This window comes from Papio anubis, chromosome 17 (genome assembly GCF_008728515.1).
Source record: "Papio anubis isolate 15944 chromosome 17, Panubis1.0, whole genome shotgun sequence".
Classification (NCBI taxonomy): Eukaryota; Metazoa; Chordata; class Mammalia; order Primates; family Cercopithecidae; genus Papio; species Papio anubis.
In genome coordinates, this window is record NC_044992.1 from 46,206,586 (window position 1) to 46,229,839 (window position 23,254).

General features: G+C 52.1%; 1 protein-coding gene across 3 annotated transcripts in view; it reads right to left on the minus strand.

Moving 5' to 3' along the window:
- Positions 1-22,920, minus strand: part of PLXDC1 (plexin domain containing 1) — an 86,290-nt gene extending 63,370 nt beyond the window's left edge. For 2 of the 3 annotated variants that reach the window (XM_021928288.2, XM_003912917.4), the window contains exons 1-2: positions 20,935-21,233; positions 8,707-8,885 (exon numbers count right to left, since the gene is read on the minus strand). In XM_021928288.2, the coding sequence (XP_021783980.1) occupies positions 8,707-8,885; positions 20,935-21,010 (255 nt within the window). In that variant the 5' untranslated portion in view covers positions 21,011-21,233. Of the gene's footprint in view, positions 1-8,706; positions 8,886-20,934; positions 21,234-22,469 lie in introns of those variants that run through there. The other variant, XM_009190486.4, reaches the window with a different exon arrangement.
- Between the last annotated feature and the right edge of the window lie 334 nt (positions 22,921-23,254).

Here is a 23,254-nt window from a genome sequence, read left to right on the forward strand (position 1 = left end):
CCCGTGTGGGAATTTCAATTCTCAACTAAAAAAGAAAAAAAAGAAAGTAGCCAACCAACCAACACACCACCCTGCCCAAGGAGAAAGGAAAATGGTCTGCAAGAGGAACCGGACCGGAGAAAAACCAACTGCTGGGAGTAACTGGCACAACGCTAAAAATCTCAAGCCGAGGGAGACCACCAGGACAGGGGCCATCACGGCCTCACATTTTGCGCTTAAATCAACTCTGTGAGATTGGTATTTACCACCCATTTGGGAAATGTGAAGCTAGCAAAGGCTTGAGGGGCCTAAAATGTCAGGTCTGTTAACGAGGGTTATGTCCAGCCCAAGGCTATGCAGCTGGTCTGCGTCAGGACCAAGATTGAGGGCCAGGACTGCTGGGCTCCTGCATAGTACTGGAGATGACATCCGCACTCCACCTCCTGCCTCCCTGGACTCGCTTTTTTCTCACAAAATCTCTTCTCTCTTTTTCTTTTCTTTTTTTTTTTTTCTTTTTTATCAGGCTTATTAAAATCTCGGTCTGTCAGCTTCAGAGGCTGGAGTGCAGGGCACGATCTTGCCCACTGCAACCTCCTCCACCACCAGGTTCAAGCAATTCTCCTGCTTCCAGCTTCCAGAGTAACTAAGATTACAGGCCACGACCACCACACCCAGCCACTTTGTATTTTTAGTAGAGCCTGGTTTCACTATAAGGCCAGGCTGGTCTCAAACTCCTGACCTCAAATGACATGCCCTCCTCAGCCTCCCAAAGTGCTGGGATTACAGGCCTGAGCCACCGCGTCCAGCCAGTCTTTATCTTCTCTCTCTTCAAAACTTGGCTCCTAACTTTCCCCTCCCTCCACCCACCCCCCGACTCTGCTCCCAGAATCTTCCTGGATTGGCCTCCTTACCTCATTCCCTTGAGCACCCTGGGAGGGCTGGGTTCTTGGAGAACCTGCTGCCCCCTGCCTGTCTTGAGATGCAACGCCGATCTCCTGAGCCCTGCGCTCTGAAAACCTTCATTTGGGAGCTGTCTCCTTTGGAAGGTTGTAGAAGCCAGGCAGGTCTTGCACTCCTCCTGCATTCTCTGCGGTCCTGCCCTGGCACGGGGTCCCTGCCACAAACCGCAGGGCTCCTGCCTGGCAGGCTCGCATCCTAAAGTTTCTGTGGTGATGTGTACAAACCAGAAGTGTTTGCTTGAGCCAGAGAAGAGAATTCAGAGCTGGGCCATGGGGAAAGGTGGGCAGTGGGGAGGTGAGAGGAGGGCACCTCCTCAAATCTAAATGTTCTTATGCTTGATTTCCCCCAAACTCTGGCTCTAAACCTGAACCATGGAACCAAGTGAACCTTGGAATACAATTTTGAAATCCTCAGAGGAAGAGAACCTTTGCCAAGGCCTCCCCTTTCCAGCCTCTTTGAGAATAAATTGTGGCACATCCCAGGGTCTCTGACTCAGCACATCCCAGGATCTCTTGACTCAGCACTATGGCTTCCCCAGTTACCCTGCTCCCGCCCCCGAAACGGCCCAGTGTCCCCAGGGCCTCAGAATTGGTGTTGGTGGAAAATCTCTGGAAATCTTGAGTCCGGACAAGAGTCCTGTTTCCACTGCGATGTGGTGGTAGAGTGGGTGTGGGAATGCATTTTAAGGAGGAGATGGTTCTGAGCAGGGTCCTCAGAGCTGCCAGCTCACCCTGGGACCGGGAGTGCAGGCTAGACGCCTCGAGGCCTCCAGAGCAAGAGGTTCTGAATTGGAGGGAGCACTGTGGTGAGATGGCCTGGCAGGGGGGTCTGGCAGAGGCACTGGGCAGACAGGGCTGAACAGAGGCGGCTGGGCAGAGGGGCTGGATGGAGGAGCTGAGTCAAGGGGGCTGAGCCAGAGGGAGGCCCGCAGCCAGGAGGGTTACTGAGGAACGATGGAGGAAGGTGTCGGGGCACTGGGGTTGGTGTAGGGGGAGTCAAAAGGCATGGCAGCCCACCTGCCAGCCCTCAGTCCCTTGATATGGCCCCAAAGCAGAGGATCGCGGCTCATTACTGATGTGTCTTTCAGGTATGTAAGGCTGAGAAGTCCCTGAAAGCAAAAACATGTTTAGATATCGCTGCCTGCTCTCCCTCCTCTACTCTGCCACTTCCTCAATAAGGCTGTCAGGCGGGAGAAACCCAGTGTCTCTGGGCCTGTGGGACTCCCCAGTCCCAGGGTCACCCATTCTCCAGTTTGGGGTGGGCAGAGAGTGGGAAGGGGCGTTTGAGGTCTGGCTGCTGGGTGTATCATCAGCATCCTCAGGTGAACAGCGCCCAGAACAAGGCCTAACAGGACCAGGGCAGGGTAGAGTTTGGGTCTGGAACCACCTGAGTCTCGGGCGTGTGCAGACACCCCGGTGTGTGTAAGCACTGACATTCTCTCATGTTTGTGGGAATCCAACAGTTAGCAGAGCTGGGGTCTTTAGAGGCTCCTGTGTCCAGTGACTCACACGAGGGACAATCACACCAGACACAACTCTTCCCTTCTACAACCCTGTTTTTGGAGACTAGGATGGGGAAAACCCTACTTCCTTTGTTCATTCATAGGAGTGCTTGTCATGGACCAGGCACTGACGACAGAATCATCAAACAGTCCCGGCTCTTCTGTGCTTACATTCAGGAAGCTAGGCCCTGAACTTACCGATACGGATCTTTTCTATTTTTTTTTGAGGGCTGCGATTCTTGCGCTCTGACACCCCAGGCTGGAGTGCTTTCAATGAAAACACGCGACCGTGATGGCTTACTGCAGCCTCCAACACCTGGGCTCACGTGATCCTACAGCCTCAGCATCCCAAGTAGCTAAGACTACAGGCGTGCACCACCATACCTAGCTAACTTTTTTAAAATGGATTTTTTGTGGAGATGGGGGTCTCACTGTGTTGCCCAGGCTGGTCTTAAACTCCTGGCCTTGAGCGAGCCTCCTGCCTCAGCTTCCTGAAGTGCTGGGGTTACAGGCATGAGCCACTGGGCCTGGCTGATACACAGATAATTTGATGCAGGAGGTAATAAGTAATGGAGAAAAATAAAGTCTATCCTCTGTGCCCCAGTCACAGCCCTGCTGCTGCTGGAAAACAACCATATCGGCCGGGCGCGGTGGCTCACGTCTGTAATCCTAGCACTTTGGGAGGCCGAGGCGGGCAGATTGCCTGAGCTCAGGAGTTCAAGACCAGCCTGGGCAACGCGGTGGCCGTCTCTACTAAAATACAAAAAAAATTGGCGGGCTTGGCAGCTCAGGCCTGTAGTCAAGCTATTCAGGAGGCTGAGGCAGGAGAATTGCTAGAATCTGGGAGGCAGAGGTTGCAGTGAGCTGAGATTGTGTATCACATTAACCGACAAATCCGGAACTCCGGCGCGCTGCCTTCGCGCATCGAACCATCCATCAATCGATCGATCAGATTTCAGGGTCAATCCTCCGGATCCAGCAAAGAACCGTCCGGATCCGGCGGTCCCCAGGTTTCCATCCCAATGCAGCTGGCACCACCTCAGTCTTAGCAGCCACTTTGTCGCCTGGCTCATCTGGCCCACAAGAAGTGAGGATCCCCAAATCTTCCTCGTGAGCTGCTGCTAAACCACATCTCCCAACTCATTCTAAGCGTAAGTGCCAGGATTTATATTTATCCCAGTAGTTTCATCTGTTCCGAGGCGGATGTCATTCCAGCCTGCCCATGAGGCCTTCGGGTTCCTGACCGCAGCGTCTGCACTCCCGGAAGTAAGTTACCCCTTAAAAGCCTGATCCTCTGTCTTTAAAATGAGCAGGGGACAAGCCCTATGGCTGTCAGAGGGACCTCCTTCCAGGTGACCTTGCTCCTGTGTGGACCCTTGATGTGCAGCTGCAGAAGGGATCACGAAACCCCCGAGATGGTGGAAGCCTCATGTTCTGACAGTCGAGCAGGTCACCAATTATGAAATTGGTGTGAAACCTTATAGATCGGAAGTTCCTGGCCAGGCGCGGAGGTTCACGCCTGTAATCCCAGTAATTTGGGAGGCTGAGGAGGGTGGATCACCTGAGGTCAGGAGTTTGAGACCAGCCTGGCCAACATGGTGAAATCCCATCTCTACTAAAAATACAAAAATTAGCCAGGTGTGATAGTGCGCCTATAATCCCAGCTACTTGGGAGGCTGAGGCAGGAGAAAGACTTGAACCTCGGAGCTGGAGGCTTCAGTAAGCCGAGATCACACCACTGCACTCGAGCCTGGGCAACTGAGCAACACTCCATCTCAAAAAAAAAAAAAAGTTCCCACACCTATATGACCATCAAAATCACATTTTTAAATCTCTGCAACTTTGCCAGGAACACATAGGGAACTTAAAACAATAACAACAACAACAACAAATTCCCAAAATCCATTGCTCCAGTGTTTCTGAACCATCTGGGTGGAGCCTGAGAATTTGTGGTGTTGTTTTTTAAGCTCTGGTGTTATTGAATCCATACTGGCTCTTAATGAACCCCACTGTCCTTTCTGAACGCCCACAGACAATTGCTTCCAGAAACCTGAGTCTCCATGGCTCTTTTCTGAAAGGTCCTCTTTGTGCAGACTGGGACATAACCCTTCTGACCTGTGTGTCTGGTCCTGAGCAGGTTATCAGTTATTCAACCAATGGCCCAATAAAGCTGTGGGGTTAGGGATGAGCTGCCAGGTGTCTCCTTAATCAGGGGCCTCTCCTACTCTGGCCTTCCACTCCACCATCTCACCACGGTAGTCCCGCTCCCTGGTCTGCAGGATCAAGGAGACGGGGCAGATTGGGAAGGGAGTGATGCCATGTCCCCTGAAGTTCTGCCTCAAACTAGAAGCCCAAACTAGGGTGAGGTGAGGAGGCACCTACCACAGGTACAACATCTAAGATGGCACCAAAACTCAGGAATCGAGATAGAGAATACTTCAATGCAATATTTTAAAAAATCAAAATGAATACAAAAAATTAATATTTCGATGAACACAATATCAAAAGTTTATTATGTTTTTTATAGAGGCAAGGTCTCACTATGTTGCCCAGGCTGGTCTCCAACTCCTAGCCTCAAGGGATCCTCCCACCTCGAGCCTCCCAAAGTGCTGGGATTACAGGCATGAGCCACCATGCCTGGCCCAAAATTTTAAAGAAATACAGGTTTAGTCATGGTTCCAAACCATTTCAGAGCCTGAAATACAAGGAAAAAACAGTAACAGGAACAATGCAGAGAGCGGGGTGGGGGGGGGGGAATCTCAAAATTGTTCTAATATCCTCAGAGAGAAAAGATATTATATCCACAAAACAAGAACAGGATGCTTTTTTGTTAAAGAAAAATAAATCTGAAAATAAAAAAGAGCACTTAGAAATTAACAATATAGTGGCTCCAGTGGCGCAATCGGTTAGCGTGCGGTACTTATAAGAAATTAACAATATGATAGTAGAGAAAAAAATCAGTGACATTATGAAAATAAGATTGAGAAAATCCTCCAGAAAGAAGAACAACAACAAGCAAACTAACAAATAAACAACAAAAAATGCAAAAGAGATGCACAACAGAAGAGAGAAGAAAAAATTTAAGGATCAATTCCAGAAACGGACATCTAACCATGAGGAATTGTAGAAAGGAGAAATCTGAAAGAAATAAAGCAAAAACACTTTCCAGAACTGACAAATATTAAGTCTCTTGATTGAAACAGTCCCCCAACATCCAGCATGGCAAACAAAAACAGCCAGAGAAGGGCATGTCACTGCAATTTCAGAATGCTGGGGTTCCAGGGAGCACCCCGAGAGCTTCCAGAAGTCAGGGGAAAACAGACATATACAAAGGTCAAAAATAAGAATCACACCAAGCCTCTGAACAGTGACATCAGAAGCCAGAAGACAACGGAGAGATGCCTCCAAACTTCTGAAAGAAAATTATTCTCAAGGCCCGGCGTGGTGGCTTACACTTGTAATCCCAGCACTTTGGGAGGCCGAGGCTAGCAGATCACTTGAGGTCAGGAGTCCGAGACCAGTCTGGCCAACATGGTGAAACCCCATCTCTACTAAAAATACAAAAAATTAGCCGGGCATGGTGGCACACATCTGTAATCCCAGTTACTCAGGAGGCTGAGGTAGGAGAATCGCTTGAACCCAGGAGGAGGAGGAGGTTGCAATGAGCCAAGATCTCACCACTGCACTCCAGCCTCGGCCACAGAGCGAGACTCTGTCTCAAAAAAAAGAAAAAGTAAATTATTTTCAATCCAGAATTCTATATTCAGCCAAACCACCAATCAAATGAAAGGACAGAATAAAGGCATTTTCAGACATGTACGTTCTCAAGGGAATTTTTCCCTCTGTGCAACCTTTCCCAGGAAGCTAAACAAACAAGAGGATGAAGCAGGAAAGAGAAGACACAGGGTCAAGGGAACAGGGGATCCAACACAGGAGGGAGACAAAGGGGTTCCCAGGATGAAGGGAAAGGGAGGCCCCAGGATGGCACCCATGGTACCAGCAGGCGAGTGGCCAGACGGGATTGGAGTGCAGGACAGGAGAGAAGTTTCTCGGGGGCATAAAGGAACTGACAGGCTTGACCACCCTGAAATTATCTTTTTTTCTTTCTTTTGTTTTTTTTTTCAGAGATAGAGTCTTCTTTTGCCCAGGCTGGTGAGGTCACAGCTCAACACAGCCTTGACCGCCCAGCCTCAAGCAATCCTCCAGCCTCAGCCTCCCAAGTAGCTGGGACTACAGGGGCAAGCCACCACACCCAGATAATTTTTGTTTTAATTTTTTAGAGATGTGGGTCTCACTATGTTGCTTAGGCTATTCTGGAACTCCTGAGCTCAAGCGATCCACCCGTCTTAGCCTCCCAAAGTGCTGGGATTTTAGGTGTGGGCCACCATGCCCAGCCTACAATGAAAATTACATTTGAGGCCAGGGGATGTGTAGGAAAATGTAGCTATGGTAGGCACAGAAAACTAAGTAAGCAAGGGCAGGAGAGGGGGCCAGGATCCAGGAAGAGCCAAAATCATACAAGAAAAGAAATAATGATATAACCCTGCCTGGATTAGAAGTGAACACTATATACATGATTGTAAAAATCCACAACCGAGTACATGGATTGAACAGGAAGATTGGGCGGCAGGGTGAAAGGTTGCTCAGCGGGAGTATACAAAAGCCAAATCTCCCTGAGACGCAGCAGGCCATGAATAGGTACGCCTAAAACCGGTGCACAGACAGGTAGCAGTACAGTATAAGCAAAACCCTTGGAAATACAGAAGTAAACTCCAGAAGAAACAGCCCAGGCAGGCACAGCCTTCTGAGGAAGGGGAGGGGGCAGACCCCAGAGGAGAGGAGAGGCAGGACTGCTGTTTTGTTTTATGATTTTAGCACTATTTAACCTTTTTTTTTCTATCTGCACATACTTATTTAAGAAAATAGTTATTCAAATATAAAATAAAGAAATCTATATTGAGAAGCAGGTCCTCTTGTTGTTTCTTGAGTCCTAAGAATCCACCCTCATCACTCCCAGCCCCGCCCGGGGCCTCCCCTCAGACCTCCTCCATGGACCTCCCATGGACCTCCCTACCATCCCTGAGACCCATCACGCCTACAATTGAGACCCTCTGCCGCCGCCATGCATCAGGACCCTCTGCCTGCCGTGCATGGGACCCTCACCTCCTCCTGCCGCTCCGCCCGCCTCCTGGACTCCACCTCAGTGCATGAGACCTCACCACCTCCTCCCTAGGGGCATCTGCCTTGCATGCATGAGGACCCTCCCTGTCCTGGGCCACCACCTGTCCATGAGACTTCATCCCTGTTATGGGACTCTCTACCATGGGCCTCCTGCCATTATCAGACTCTCTACCATGAGACCTCTACCTCCTGGGGCCTGCATTGCGGGCCACCACCCTCCCATGAGATGCCTGCCATTGCTGGGACTTCCCCATGTGCTGCAGGCCATGAGACTCCTCTGCCATCCCTGGGCCACTGTTGTGGATTACATGCGGGTGCCTGCGCAGGGCAAAGCGCTCATCACAAACACCCACAAACAGCCCACAGTGACAGACAGGTACACACACATAATACACCAAATCATGTGACACAGGTGCGAACCCAGTGTCCATGACACACACACCCATTCCCAGAAACGCACGATTATATTAACGGATTCACCCGCAGACACACTGAGGCTTCCAAGAGCCTCCCAGAAACCTGAAGGGAGAGCACTTCCTCCAGGCCTCGCCTCCCTGCGCCAGCACCCCAGAACTGCCCCAGGCCGAGGAGGCTGTCTCCAGGAGCTGCACCCTAATTGCTTTCTCTACTCAGCCCCCTGCTGAGTGCCCAGCCCTTAGGCTAAGCAGCCATTAATCCTCTTGCGCCCCGGTCTGTAGATGGGGCAGAAATGGGGTGGGGAAGGGCCCCATCTGGCAGCTGAGATGTGACTCATAATGCCACCGTCAGCTTTTTCTTCCCTAAGTCATGGGAGAGTCCGGTGTCAGGAACGCTGTGGCCAGGCTGTGCATCCTGGTACAATCCACTTGATGTCTCTGGGGCCAGGAGGGAGTAGGCAGCCTATGAAACGCTGAGATGCTGTGACTTTATGATCCATTCTGGGCTCTGCTTCCATCCCCTCCCCTGGGATTCTTCTCTCCACCCTGACCTCCAGGGCCAACCACAAATGATATGTGATTTGCATGTAGGACAAGCGCACCTGGGGCAGCTGGTGAGACCTCCCCCACCCCCACTTCGCTCCCCCTCCATGTTCCTCCAGCACTCACCACCACCCTGGTCCTGTTATCTGGCAGCGTGTCCATGGCCAGGGTGCCCCCACCCAGGTCCTGGCTCAGCTGGGTCCTGTCCGGCTCTGACACCTGCCCAGGGCTCTCTCGGGCTCTCCGGTTCCAGCCCCGTACGATCCCCTTGGCAGCCCATCCAGAGCCTGGGCCCTCATCGTGACCTGGGAGAAGGGGACAGAAACCTGAGTGCCAGCAGTCCAGAATGAAGATCCAGGAGGGGAATCCAGCCTAGTTATTCTGCAAGGGCCCCAAGACCATGCCATTGTAGACTTTACAGACACTTGATTACCAGGACAGGAGACACCCAATGTGTACTGAGAGTCGCGTGCCCAGCTCCAGGCCAAGCACTTCGCACACATCCTATTAATCCTCACGCCAGCTCTCTGCAGTAGATAGGATACTCTCCATTTTGCAGACAGAAATCAGAGGCTCAGAGGTTAAAAGTCACACAGTGGGTTAGGCATGGAGATAAGTTTCAAACCCAAGCTGATCTGCCTCCAAAGGTTGATCATTCTCAACCTCAGCTACACACTGGAGTCACCAGGGCCGCTTCAAAAGTTCCTGATGTCTGGGTCCCACCCCAGATATCTCTCATAACTGGTCTTTGGTGTAGCCAGGGCCATTTGATTTCTTAAAAGATCTTCAGGGAAGATTTCGAGAAGCCTTGGACTTAACTCTGCAGGCAAGGGTGAGAACCATTGCCGTGGAACCTTCCAAACCAGTTTCTTATTTCTCTGCCAGAAATGGCACATAATCCCATTTCCCAGTGGGGTCAGCGGACTAGAAGCCAGAGAGCAGTTCTTTTCGTTCAGGGCTTCTCAACCTCGGTACTATTGACATTTGGACTGGATAATTCCTTTTTCCACTTTTTTTTATTGTGGCAAAATACCCATAACAAAATTTGCCATCTAACCATTTCCAAGTGTACAATTCAGTGGCATTAAATACATTCCTAATGTTGTATGACCATCACCACCATCCATCTGCGTAACTCTTTTCACCTTGTAAAACTAAAATTCTGCACCTGTTAAATAACAACTCCCTATTCACCCCTGTTTTTTATTTTATTTTATTTTATTTTATTTTATTTCATTTTATTTAAGAGATGGGGCCTTGCTCTGTCACCCAGGCTGGAGTCTAGTGGTTCGATCACTGCAGCCTCCAACTGTTGGGCTCATGCGATCCTCCCACCTCAGCCTCCCAAGTAGCTGGGACTATAGGCATGCGCCACCATGCCCAGCTAATCTTTTTACTTTTTATAGAGACAGGGTCTCACTATGTTGTTCAGGATGGTTGGTCTTGAATTCCTGGTCTCAAGCAATTTTCTCTCCTTGGCTCCCAAGGTGCTGGGATTACAGATATGAGCCACAACGCCCAGCCTGTATCTATGATTTTGACTACTCTAAGTATCTCATATAAATGGAATCATACTATATGTGTCTTTTTGTGATTGGCTTATTTCACTTAGCATAATAAATTCAAGGTTAATTCATGTCGTAGCATATGGCAGAATTGACTTCCTTTTGAAGGCTGAATACTATTCCATCGTGTGGATATACCGCCTTTTCTTACCCACGCAACTATCAGTGGATGTCTGTTTTGCTTCCACATTTTAGCTATTGTGAACAATGCTGCTACAAACATGGGTGTACAAATATCTCTCTGAGACCTGGCCTTCAATTCTTTTGGGTATATACCTAGAAGTGGAATTGCTGGATCATATGGTAATTCTATTTCTAATTTTTTGAAGAATCACCATACTGTTTTCCATGTAAAGTGGGTGGCTGGACCATTTTACATTCCCACCAACCGTGCACATGGGTTCCAATCTCTCAACATTCTTGCCAATACTTGTTATTTTCCGGTTTTTTTATAGTAGCCATCCTAACAGGTATGAGGTTGTATCTCGTTGTTTTTATAAACTGGCATTTCCCTAATGATTAGCAATGCTGAGCATCTTTTCATATGCTTGTGGGCCATTTGTATATCTTCTTTGAAGAAATGTCTATTTAAGTCTTTTGCCTGTTTTTAAATTGGATTGTTGGTTGGACTGGATAATTCATTGTTATGCGGGAGCTGTCCAGTGCTCTGTAAGATGTTTAGCAGCAGCCTTGGCCCCTGCTCACTAAATGCCAATAGCACCACGGCCCTCCCCATCCCAGGCTGTGACAATGAAAAATGTCCCCAAACATTGCCAAATATCCCCTGGGGAACAAAACTACCCCTCCCTTGCCCCATTGAGAACACTGTTTTACTCCTATCACTACCTAGACACTGTCTAGGATGACAAATAGGTTTCATATCACATGCCATCTGCAATCCATTCGTGACCGCCAGAGGCACTCTAATTGAGACTGCAAAGGCTCCTCTTGTGTTTAGCAGGAAAGACCGTCAAGATCAATTAGCAATGTCTGCCATGGGCACAGGATTGGAAAGTGACTACACACAGGCCATTTTGCAGCCATTCCTAGGTTCCATGATCTCCTCTCCAGTTCCCTCTAGGTTGTTAAATTCATGATTTTTTTGAGACAGGGTCTCACTCTAGTACGCAGACTGGAGTGCAGTGGCACAATCACAGCTCACTGTAGCCTCGACCTCTTAGGCTCAAGCAATCCTCCCACCTCTCCTCTGGTCCAGAATCCTCTGGTTTCTCTTGGGTGGGGCCCACAGTTGCTTCTGGAGACAGAGCTGTTTGTGCTGGGCTGGTCTGCCCAGCTCCCCAAGTCTTCCTGCAAGCAGCCCTGGGGCCTGGGCTGAGTAGCTGGGACTACAGTTGCGTGCCACTACACCCGGTTAATTATTATTATTTTATTTTGTATTTTTTGTAGAGGCTGGGTTTCACCATGTTGCCCGCACTGGCCTTGAACTCCTGGGCTCAAGCGGTCCTCCCACCTTGGCCTCCCAAAGTGGTGGGATTATAAGCATGAGCCACTGCACCAGGTCTGTTAAATTAGTTCTAACAAAAGGCCTGGCGCGGTGGCTCACGTCTATAATCCTAGCACTTCGAGAGGCTGAGGTGAGTGGATCACCTGAGGTCAGGAGTTCGAGACCAGCCTGGCCAACATGGCAAAACCCCATCTCTACTAAAAATACAAAAATTAGCCGGGTGTGATGGCAGGCACCTATAATCCCAGCTACTCGGGAGGCTGAGGCAGGAGAACTGCTTGAACCCGGGAGGCGGAGGTTGCAGTGAGCCAAGATTGCGCCATTGCACTCCAGCCTGGGCAAAAAAGCGAAACTTCATCTCAAAATAAATAAATAACACAAACCATCCTTTTCCATTTCAAAAAGATTTATGTCCCCAAAGCTGTGCCTTCTATTGCCATCCTAATGGTCATACCTACTATGGATGTATATATGAGAACAGACCACCAGACAGGTAGATCTGACATTCCCACCTGTGACCCTCATCCATTTCAGGCCCACCCTGTGTCAGATACCTGTCTCAACCTCTGCCTTCCTTCACCTCACTCCCCAGAGCTCCTGGATGTGGCTCTCCCACTCTTACAGCACCTACGTGTGCGACTATGTGCCTATCTCCCTGGCAGATTTGAGTTCCCCCAGGATTCTCTCAACCTTCTTCAAATTTGGCATGTCCAGCAAACAGCAGGTGCTCCATCACTGCAGAATTGAGGACGCAATGCATAGGGTAGCTCCTGGGAGCCAGCAAGGACAGAGGTTGAGACCAGGCTTGGCCAGGCCCAGGCCTGGGGCTGAGGCCAGAACTCTGCTGTGGGGCTCTGCTTTGTCATTAGACATTGTATCCAATTAAGTCATTCTTGGCTGCTGGCGCCTACTGGACCCTTGCCGGCCCCCTCTCACTTCTCTGCCCCTAATAGCAACCAGATGCTCCTGGAGAACGTGGGGAGGAGGGCAGTCCCCAGACCCCTTCCCCAAGATGCCCTCTGGCTGCCCACAGATTGACCTGAGTCCAGGGCTGGGAAGGCAGCCTGCCCGCTGCCCAGGCGCAAGCCAGGGCTGTCTGGTCTCTCTTGGGTGGGGCCCACAGTTGCTTCTGGAGACACAGCTGTTTGTGCTGGGCTGCTCTGCCCAGCTCCCCAGGTCTTCCTGCAAGCAGCCCTGGGGCCTGGGCAGGAGCCAGAACAGGATAGAGCGGGTAATGAACAAGTGCAGGGGACTCAGCGGCCCACAGAGGAGTGTTGGGGATCTTCAGGATTCACAAACCTGGAGCCGAGACAGGAGGCCAGATGGTGGAGGCCTGCAGCACGGGGAAGGACAGGGAGGGGGCCTAGCTGAGGGTGGCCAGGGAAGAGACACTGGGTTGACCTCACCACCCAGTCTTGCCACTCATAAACTGTGGGACCTTGGCCCCATCAGTCTTCCTCTCTAAGCCTCAGCTCCCTAGTGACTAAAATGGGTTTCACGATCATGCCCACAGTACAGGCTGCCATGAGCATCAAGTGAGAAACAAATGAGGTTTTATAGAGGGCTCAGGCCAGGGTAAGAGGCAGAGTCCATGAAAGAGGGCAGGGCGAGGGATGGAGAGGGAGCTTGAGCAGGACCCTGGCCTACCCTGGCCTAGCCCTGAATCTTACTCTTCCAACCCATACCACATCTGTTTCCTGGCCACCCTTCCTCCACTGTTGCCTGGGACAGGATGTCATCCCCACAACTCATGACAGAAGCCAACACAGCTGGTTGCTCACGTGTATGTGCAGGGGCCCACGTGCCTGTGCACATGCCCACGAAGACTCGCCTGAAAGCCTCGGCCTTCCTGTATGTGCTCACACACAGGGTGGATACCCACCCAACCCTCAGCCACTCCTCACCCCACCTGCCTTCCACTGAAGAGAGCTTCATTTTCCCTGGACTCGTTCCACACCTACACGTGTGAGAGCACCCGCCTGTATGTGTTGCCAAGGAGCTTCCAGAACACAAGCTGTTCATTCATTTCTTCCCCCACTCATGGCCCCAAGCAGTGTGCAGTCCGGTGGGATGCCCTAATAATCACAGTAGTAATGAAAATGATAGCTGACTTTCAGAGAACGCTGCTCTGTGCTAGCACTATTCCAGGGGCTTTAAACACATTAATCCCCTTAATCCCCACAATAATCCCATGAAATAGTTACTAGTTTAAAATCCATTTTACAAATGGAGAAACTGAGGCACAAAGACGTTACCGAACCTCCCAAGGTCACAGAACCAGTCCATGGTAGGATCTGAACTCAGGCAGGCTGGCTCCAGAGGCTGCTCAGAACCACAGAAAGTGCAGTAAAAAGTGACCGACAATCCCCACTGTTTCCCAGGGTGCAGGGGCAGCCCCGGGGTGGGGCTGGCATGTGGGCTGGGCTCTTGGCAGGCCCTGCTCCGGCTGCCATTGGGCCTGAACCCGAGAGCTTCCCTGGGAGACTGTGTGCCCCAGCATATAGGGTACAGCCCAGCAGTAGCGTCCCAATCCCCTCAGCTGGCACTGGTCCCATTTCAGGGCAAGGGGGAATGGGGCTGACTTCAAGAGGCCAGGTTGTGCAGTCCCAGAGCCTGGGCCAAGCCATCCTTATCTCACCCAGCACCCAAGCTTGGCATCCCAGCCCTGGGCCACCGCATAGTTCAGGTCACCACAGCCTCTATCCTGGGTCAGTCTACACCCTTAATGCCCCAGTGGGTTAGTCTCCCCCACTGAAGCCAGGACAAGCCACCTCGAGGGTGAACTTGATTCCATCTCTCTCCAACTTCCAGCTCACCTGTCCCTGGCTAACCCTGTCCCTTGGGCTGAGAAAAAGGGGAGAAGAGATAAGAGGGGAAGGGAGGGAAGGAGGAAGGTGAGCATGTTTAAATGCCCTGAGTACCTGAGATACACAGAACTGAAAACACCCTTCCCTTGGAACTTCACTGTAATATCAGAGCAGTAAAACAACACAGGTTTGGAATCAAACTATAGGTGGAACCCTGAATCTGCCACCTACCGACTATGGCATTGGACAAATTACATACACTAAGACTCAGTTGCCTCATCTGTGAGATGGGGCTGATAAAACATAAACTTGGTAGGTTTGACTCTTAATACACAAAATAATATACATAGAGCACCCAGCAAAGTCCCCCCGCCTTCCCTGGCTTTCACAGGAGGACTGAAACCGTCCTCACAGGGAGTTGGCATGAACTGCATGCTGCCCCGCATGAGAGTTACTAAATGATTAATCAGGCTACTGTGGCCTTATTCCTTTTTTTTTTGAAACGGAGTTTCGCTTCTTGCCCAGGTTGGAGTGCAACGGGCGCGACCTCAGCTCACTGCAACTCCGGGCCCTGGGTTGAAGTGATTCTCCTGCCTCAGCCTCTCGAGTAGCTGGGATTACAGGCATGCACCACCATGCCTGGCTAATTTTTGTATTCTTTTTAAGTAGAGACGGGGTTTCTCCATGTTGGTCAGCTGTCTTGAACTCCGACCAGGCGATCTCACCACCCCGCCTCCCAAAGTGCTGGGATTATATGAGCCACCGCACTCGGCTTTTTTGGAGAGGGAATCTCACTCTGTCACCAGCCTGGATGGTGGAGTACAGTGGTGTAATCTCAGCTCTCTGCAACCTCCACCTCCTGTCTAAGCAATTCTCCTGCCTCAGCTTCCCAAGTAGCTGGGACTATAGAGCCACCACCTGACTAATTTTATATTTTGCAGAGATGGGGTTTTCACCATGTTGGCCAGGCTAGTCTTAAACTCCCGACCTCAAAATGACTCCTCCTGCCTCGCCTTCCAAAGTGCTGGGATTAGCTTAAGCCACCACCGCCTGCCAGCTTTTATTTAAGAATGGGCGCTGTGGGAGCCAGTTTTTTCCTGTAATCCCAGCATATTTGGGAGGTCGGATCGGCGGATCACGAGGTCAGAGATTATCTCTGAAGCAATTTTAAAACCCCGCTCAAGAAATAATGTAACTAAGCTCGGCGGGCGCCTGTCTCAGTTACCGAGAGCATCACGCGGAACTCCGGTATGGAGCTGCAGAGCTTCGAGATCCGCCACTGCACTCCAGCCTGGCGATAGAGCAGACTCCGCCTCAAAAAAAAAAAAAAAAAAAAAAAAGAATTGTTTAAGGCCAGGTGCAGTGGCTCATGCCTATAATCCTAACACTTTGGAAGGCTGAGGTGGGAGGATCACTTGAGTCCAGGAGTTCGAGACCAGACTTGACAACATAGCAAGACCCCATCTCTACTAAAAATTTTTTTAAAGGCTGGATGTGGTGGCTCATGCCTATAGTCCCAGCACTTTGGGAGGCCAAGACAGGAGGATTACCTGAGCCCAGGAGTTTGAGATCAGCCTGGGCAACATGGCAAGACCTTGTCTCTTTTATAATAATTTTTTTTTTTTTTTTTTTTGAGATTGAGTCTTCTGTCGCCTAGCTGGAGTGCAGTGAATGGATCTCAGCTCACTGCAAGCTCTGCCTCCTGGCTCACGCCATTCTCCTGCCTCAGCTCTCCCGAGTAGCTGGGACTACAGGCCCCGCCCACACGCCTCGCTAGTTTTGCATTTTAGTAGAGACGGGTTTCACCGTGTTAGCCACAGGATGACTCGGACCTCTTCTGACCTCGATCCACTCCGTCTCGCTCCAAAGTGCTGCTGATTACAGGCTTGAGCCACCGCGCCCGGCAATTTTTTTTTTTTTTTTTAATTTAAAAAAATTAACCAGGTGGGGTGGTGCATGCCTGCAGTCCCAGCTACTCAGGAAGCAGAGGCAGGAGGATCACTTGAGCCCAGGAGGTTGAGGCAGCAGTGAGCTATGATCACACCACTGCACTCCAGCCTGAACAACAGAGCGAGACCCTGTCTCAAAAAAGAAAACAAACAAACGAACAAGGATTAAGATCCTGAATTCCAGCAGAAGGGCCAATTTGAAGACCCTCAGAGAGGAACCGATTCAACATGAGAATGCAGTTTCTTTATTTCTGCATGCACTCTTCAACCAATTAACAATTCCCACACCTTGGCCACCCCACCCCAAACCCCACAAAACCCCTAGCCCCAAACGCTTCCCCACGATGATGAAACTCTTTCGCTACTGCACCCGTGGTGTTGGTGTGTCAACTTGCTGGACCTTGGGCAACACACCGGTTAGGGTCACAGGACCAGCTTTCGGAGGGGCCAGGGAAGTCTCCAAACCCTAAAATGAAATCCTACCTCCAACTTACAAAGCGCCTAACCATACCCTCTCCATTTCCTCTGGCAGAAAGGGGCCCACTGAGGACCCTCACCTGGGGAGAGGAAGGGAGTAAAAGGAAGTTCAGGGAGGTACCACCAGGTAGCAGAAGGGAAGAGGGAGGGACGGGAGGGGAGGGGAGGGGAGGGGAGGGGAGGGGAAAGGAGGGCCAGCAAGAAGAGTTCAGCTCTCTATGTGTGTCCCTTGAGGGGAGAGTCTGGGGTCTGTGCCACTTCTGATATACTCACTCACTCACTCACTCATTCATTCAATACACTTTTATTGAGTCCCAGGCACTGTGCTGCATGCTGGGAGGACACAAGCCCTGTTCCCAGGAAGAGTCTAGTTTTCTTCATGGATACATACAAAATGAATCATTTGGAAAGGGCTATGAAGAAAATCAGACACAGGAAAGGATTGGAGTTGTTACTACTCTACACAGAGCCATGAGGTGGGCCTCTCTGAGGAGGGTCCCCTTGAGCTGGTTAAGACCTGAATGAGAAGAAGCCTGTCGATCGTTGGGGACCAGCAGCTGGAGTGGGTTAAGGAGTGGATCTGGGGAGAGCTAAAGAAGATGGTGGGATGAGGGAGGGGCTGCTGGACCACAGTAAGTTCACATTTTAGTTTCAGGTTGTTGGAGCCCTAGAGACAATCTAGTCCAACCTCCTTCCCTCCTTTTTTTAAAAAAGGATGGGACCTTGCTATGCTGCCCTCACTATGTGGCATGATCATAGCTCACTGCAGCCTCCAGTTTCTGGGCTCAAACGAGCCTCCTGCCTCAGCCTCCTGAGTACCTGGGACTACAAGTGCACACCGCCATGCCCAGCTAATTTTTAATTTTAATTTTAATTTTTTTTTTTAACGGAGTCTCGTTCTGTTGCCCAGGCTGGAGTGCAGTGGTGCGATCTCGGCTCACTGCAACCTCTGCCTCACTGGTTCAAGCTATTCTCCTGCCTCAGCTTCCTGAGTAGCTGAGATTATAGGTATGCACCACCACGCCCAGCTAATTTTTGTGTTTTTAGTAGAGACGGGGTTTCACCATGTTAGCCAGGCTGATCTCAAACTCCTGACCTCAGGTGATCCGCCCGCCTCGGCCTCCCAAAGTGCTGGGATTACAGGCGTGAGCCACCCTGCCTGGCCTAAATCATTTATAGAGATGGGGTCTTACTATTTTGTCCAGGCTGGTCTCAAACTTCTGGTCTAAAGCTATCCTCCCACCTCAGCCTTCCAAAGTGTTAGGATGACAAGCATGAGCCACCATGCCTGGTGCAAGCCCCCATTTCACAGATGGGGAAACCTTCCTCAGAGAAAGCAGGAAGCTGTCAGGGTGACCAGTGGTTGGTACTGAGCCTGGCCTCCTGCAGGACTCCCAGGCCAGGATACCAACTCTCGCTGCCTCTTCTTTGTCTGTCATACGCATCTCTGGTTCCATCTGACCAGACTGTCGGTTCCCCTGGCCCCTGCTGTGCACCCCAAGGCCATCCTCCTGTCTGTCAGCCTGGTCTCCCCTGCTGTCTGACTGTATCTTTGGTCCAGTCATCTCTCTGCTGCTGCTGTTCTGATGATAGACGAGGTTTCAAGGCTCTGGCAAACAAGCCTGTCCATGAGGAGCGAGGGGAGATCTCAGCTACTTCCCAAGGCCCCCCACCAGCCCAGCGAACCCAGAGTCTTGGGGCTGGATGCCAGCATCTCTTCAGGTCCTGCTCCTGGCTGCCCTTCCACTGGTCACAAGGACTCCACCATCAATCAGGTCAGGCTGCCCCTCCTCAGCAACTCTCCCCCAGAATGTCCTTCTCCTACATCTGGCCTCCCCAGACGCCTGCTTCCTCCTCATACATCCTCCTGCCTGTGAAATCCAGCCTGACCTGTGAAAAGGGCACTGGAGGCCGGGTGCGGTGGCTCAAGCCTGTAATCCCAGCACTTTGGGAGGCCGAGACGGGCGGATCACAAGGTCAGGAGATCGAGACCATCCTGGCTAACACGGTGAAACCCCGTCTCTACTAAAAAAATACAAAAAACTAGCCGGGCGCAGTGGCGGGCGCCTGTAGTCCCAGCTACTCGGGAGGCTGAGGCAGGAGAATGGCGTGAACCCGGGAGGCGGAGCTTGCAGTGAGCTGAGATCCGGCCACTGCACTCCAGCCTGGGCGGCAGAGCGAGACTCCGTCTCAAAAAAAAAAAAAGAAAAGGGCACTGGACAGCAGCAACAGCTGCTGCCTCTGCCTTCTTACAGATTCCTAAAGTCTAACCTCAATCCCTCCTGCTACAGAAAAAGTGCATTTCTCCTGGCTCAATCTCTGTCAAAGCCAAGAAGACAGGGTGGCCTCTAAATAGAAAAGTGATTCAAGTCTCTGCCGGCCCCACTCTTCTTGGTCTCCTCATCTGTCTACTACCCCAACCCTACTCTGAAAGGGCAGCCTTCAGCCAGGCCCGGATCTGGCTACTATCTCCCAGCCCATCCTTGTTACCTCCCAATTCCCCCTTCCCCGGCCCTCTCCATGGTCCACCCTACCCAGCCAAAGGTTCAGAGCCTCCCCTCATAAACTCCGTGACACCCAGAGTTCAGAAGATCACACCAGGTTGGGGATTGAAAGGAGTCCAGAAATTATTCATCACATATCTAACTCTGTCCTGTTTACCTTGATTTTTTAAAAGTATCAGTTACCCATAAAGATCCTAACAAATATGAAAAGGAAAGGCAATTACAAAAGATCCTTCATTATTCCACACACAAGAGTCAAAGATTTTGCCAACAGCCTCACTTTATAAATGCAAAAATAGGTCCAGAGAGGGAAAGTAACTTGCCTAAAGTCACACAGCAAGTGAGATGGCAGGACTAGAAGCCACGTCTCTGGTCACCCTCTGTGTGGTCTCCCTGAAAACTGGTGGTTCTTACCAGCAGTCTCTCGACACATCAGCTCCACTGCCCTCTGCCCACACCTCCCACTGTCAGTCTCCTTCCCTTCCCACCCCCACATACTGTTCTTCTCAACAGGGACCCAAGTCTGTCTCACCTACATACTGGGACCATTAAAGTGAAGAACATTGCCACTGCCACTGTGCCTGGTGCCAGCACACCCCTGAGACACAGCAGGTCAACCACAGCACTCACCTCAACAGCCCTCCCTCACCCCACCTGATGGGCACCCATGCCAATGATGCACAGGTCTCTGTCTTCTTAATCATCTCTGTTGAGGGACCAGGCTGCAAATTACCCATCTCCCCAACCCCAGAGAAAGTCTAAGTGCATAGGAGAGAAGGGAGACTATGAAAATGAGTCTTCCTTTTATACCATGAGGGATTCCAGGTAGATCTCAGAAAGGACTTCCAGGTGGGAGAGATGAGTTTGGAGAACTGGTAGGGGGAAGGGAGTGTGCAGAATGGGACGCCTCCCTCCACCCCCTACCCCAGTGCCCCATCTAGAGCCAGAGTAGCTGAAAGCCAAAGGCTGCCAGGGCAAATGGGAGCAGGTGTGAGGAGGGGGACCCTTGAGGCTGCGTGTGCAGGAGCAGCAAGTTGCTTCTTCCTGGGCCCATTGCCTCTCTACTGACACCAAATAGGTAAGAGAAGGTGACCGAAGGGCTGCTGCCTTCCCAGGGAGAGACGCTGTGTCTCCACCATTCCCCTGGCTGCTCCCACCTATCCCTAGCCTGGGTCAGCTTTGGGGTCGGGGGTGTGGCAGAGAAGAGGAAAAGAAGGCATGGCTGGGGCAGGGGCCTCCCAGGCTCCCGTCTCATCAGAATTCAGCCTTGCCTGGGGTGATCAGGGGTCCTGATGACTCTCCAGCTGTCCCCTTTAAGAGCCCATCGCCACACAGAGCCCCCTCTCCTACGGTCCCTGTGTAGAAGAGGTCCGGGCATCGGTGTCTCCACCGTCACTCACACAGCCTATGTGTTTGGGAAAGTGGGGTCCCTATCCACCTGCCCACAGCCCACAGCGCTCCTGGTCTCCTGCGGACAATGCTCCCCTCGCGGACATCGCCAGGCAGTCCACACCTGCCCTTGCCCTCACCTGCCTGCCCGCCCCTCCCCGCCCCCGGCCCACCCAGGCCGGCTCCGGCCAGTCCTACCTGCTCCGGGCTGGGGGCTCAGCGCCCGGGCAGCCTCCCTGAACACCAGCACCAGGAGCCAGAGCTCGCCCCGCATGGTGGGTGCCCGGACCTGCCCCCGGCCTGCTCGCTGCCCCGGCCCTGACGAGGGAGGGGGCCCTGGCTCCGGCTCCGGCCGCGCGGTCCCCGGGGCTGGCGGAGGCGCGGGCGGTGAGGAGACAGCGGAGCGCGGGGCCGGGCCAGCCGGCAGGAGCGGCGAGAGAGCGAGCGGAGCGGGAGGCTGTGGCCTCCAGGAGCAGGCGGGGAGGGGGGGTGCCGCTGGGTCGGTGGAGGGGTGGGGAGCTGGGGCAGGGGGCGGGGCGGGGGGCGCTGCGTCGTTGGGGGCTCTCCCGGCGCCTGCCCTCAGCCCTCCCGGAGCGCTCCCCTAGAGCTCCTGCAGCCGCTCCAAAGGCAAGGGGTGCAGAGTAGGAGACAGGGCGGGAGCCCCTCGGGCTGAGAGAACCCCTAGAAGCATCAGCCGCCCCGCCCGCCTCACTGAGTTCCTGGCTCCCTTTCCCTCCTCCGTTCCGCCGGGAAAGCTGCAGAGAGAAGGCCCGAGGGACTGACCCCTGGAAGGGACAGGCGCCCCCTCCGTGGGCCACGGGCCCCTGCCTGTCCCCCGCCCCCAGCTCCTCCAAGCTCTGCGACTTTCTGAGCTGTTCTTCGGAATTCTGTGCGTCTCTGATGCTTTGTCCTCCCGCCCCCACCCCCAGGAATCTCCTGCAGCAAAGACCCCCAGCTTTTCTCCCCAAGAGGGACCTGAATCCCACCCCCCTCCCATGACTCCACCTTATCCCTCCATCCCCCCATTTCCAGCACCGATTTGCCCCCCAAGCCTGGCAGACATGAGAGTGGAGGGGGCCTGGCTACCCCCTACTCTGCAACAGCCTGGACCCCTCCCCACGAGTAGGTAACTCAGGCCTCCCGCCTCTCTGGGGCCTCCAGGCCTGCTCAGGGCCAGACCCAATCAATCTTCAGAGCCAGCCCCAGACGAGGAAACGGCTCACCCCACCTGACACCACCTTCTCACAGGCTCTGGGGACAGATCATCTTTTTATTTTTTCTTCCAGGACAGAATAAAAATATCCGCAATGTAGGATATTTAATAGACGGCAAGGAATCAGGTCAGGACACGGAGGTTCCTCTTTCCTCCCCTGACCTACTTGGTTCTTGTGACGGCAAGGAGCTGGGGCGCTGGAGAGTGGGAGACGGGGTGAGGGGGCACCCTGGCTTCTAGTGGGCAGGGGCCTAGGGACTAGAAAACGGCAGAGAGGAAGGGTGTGAACGCTGAGCGCCATTGGAGAAACTTTCCAGGAGGAGGGATACAGGTGGGGACAGGAGAAGGTACACTGTGGGATGAAGAGGTAGATTCCGTGGCACTGAGGTTAAGAAAAAAAAAAAAAAAAAAAAGACCTAAGAAAGGGAACAACTAAAGGCTCTCTAATCTCTTACTCCTTCCGCCGGGCCCAGACTCCCAGAGACTACCTCCTCCAGCCCTAAACCCAGTGTCCGCTTACCATGGAACAAGGCAAGGCCGGTCTGTAAATTCTTCTTGATGTCTAATTTAAATCCCAACTTGGCGGACTCTCAAACAGGATCAGATAGGCAACTGCCTCCAGCTGCGGCTTCTTGCTGCCCTCAAGTGGCCACGTGACGAGCCACAACCCTCTCGTCCTGTGGGTTTCCTCTTTCCTGGGCCTGCCCACCCCCTGTCTCCGACCTCCTGCCTTCCCTGAGGTCAAGGTGAGAGGTCCCGGGACGGATTCCAGTTCCAGCCCCAGCGTCTTTGCACATTCCTCCATCTGGGGTACCTCGTGGTCTGTCTTACAAGAAGAGCTCAGGCTGAAACATAAACTTGGATATAGTAAAAGCAAATGTGTAAATTTTAATGTAAGGCTCTAGACTTTGAGATCGTAATCACCTGGAGGGGGTGTGTGTGTGTGTGTGTGTGTGTGTGTGTTTATTTTGTTTGTTTTTTGAGACAGGTTCTCGAACGTTGCCTAGGCTGGAGTGCAGTGCTGCGATCATAGCTCACTGCAGCTTCCAACTCCTGGACTCAAGCAATGGCGAGCGTATATGAAAACACAGATTTCTGGACTCCACCCTCAAGTTTCTAATTCACTAGGTCTGGGATGAGGGCAGAGCGTACCCAGGTAATCCCAGGACCACATTTTGAGAGCCAGTGCTGTTGAATCCCCAGTTCCTTGCAGTCCCTCACTGCTCCTCGTCTGCCAGTAGGAGAAAAAGCAAACAGCTCAGGAAAAATCAACAACCGGGACAAAAACTTTAGTATCTCGAAAAA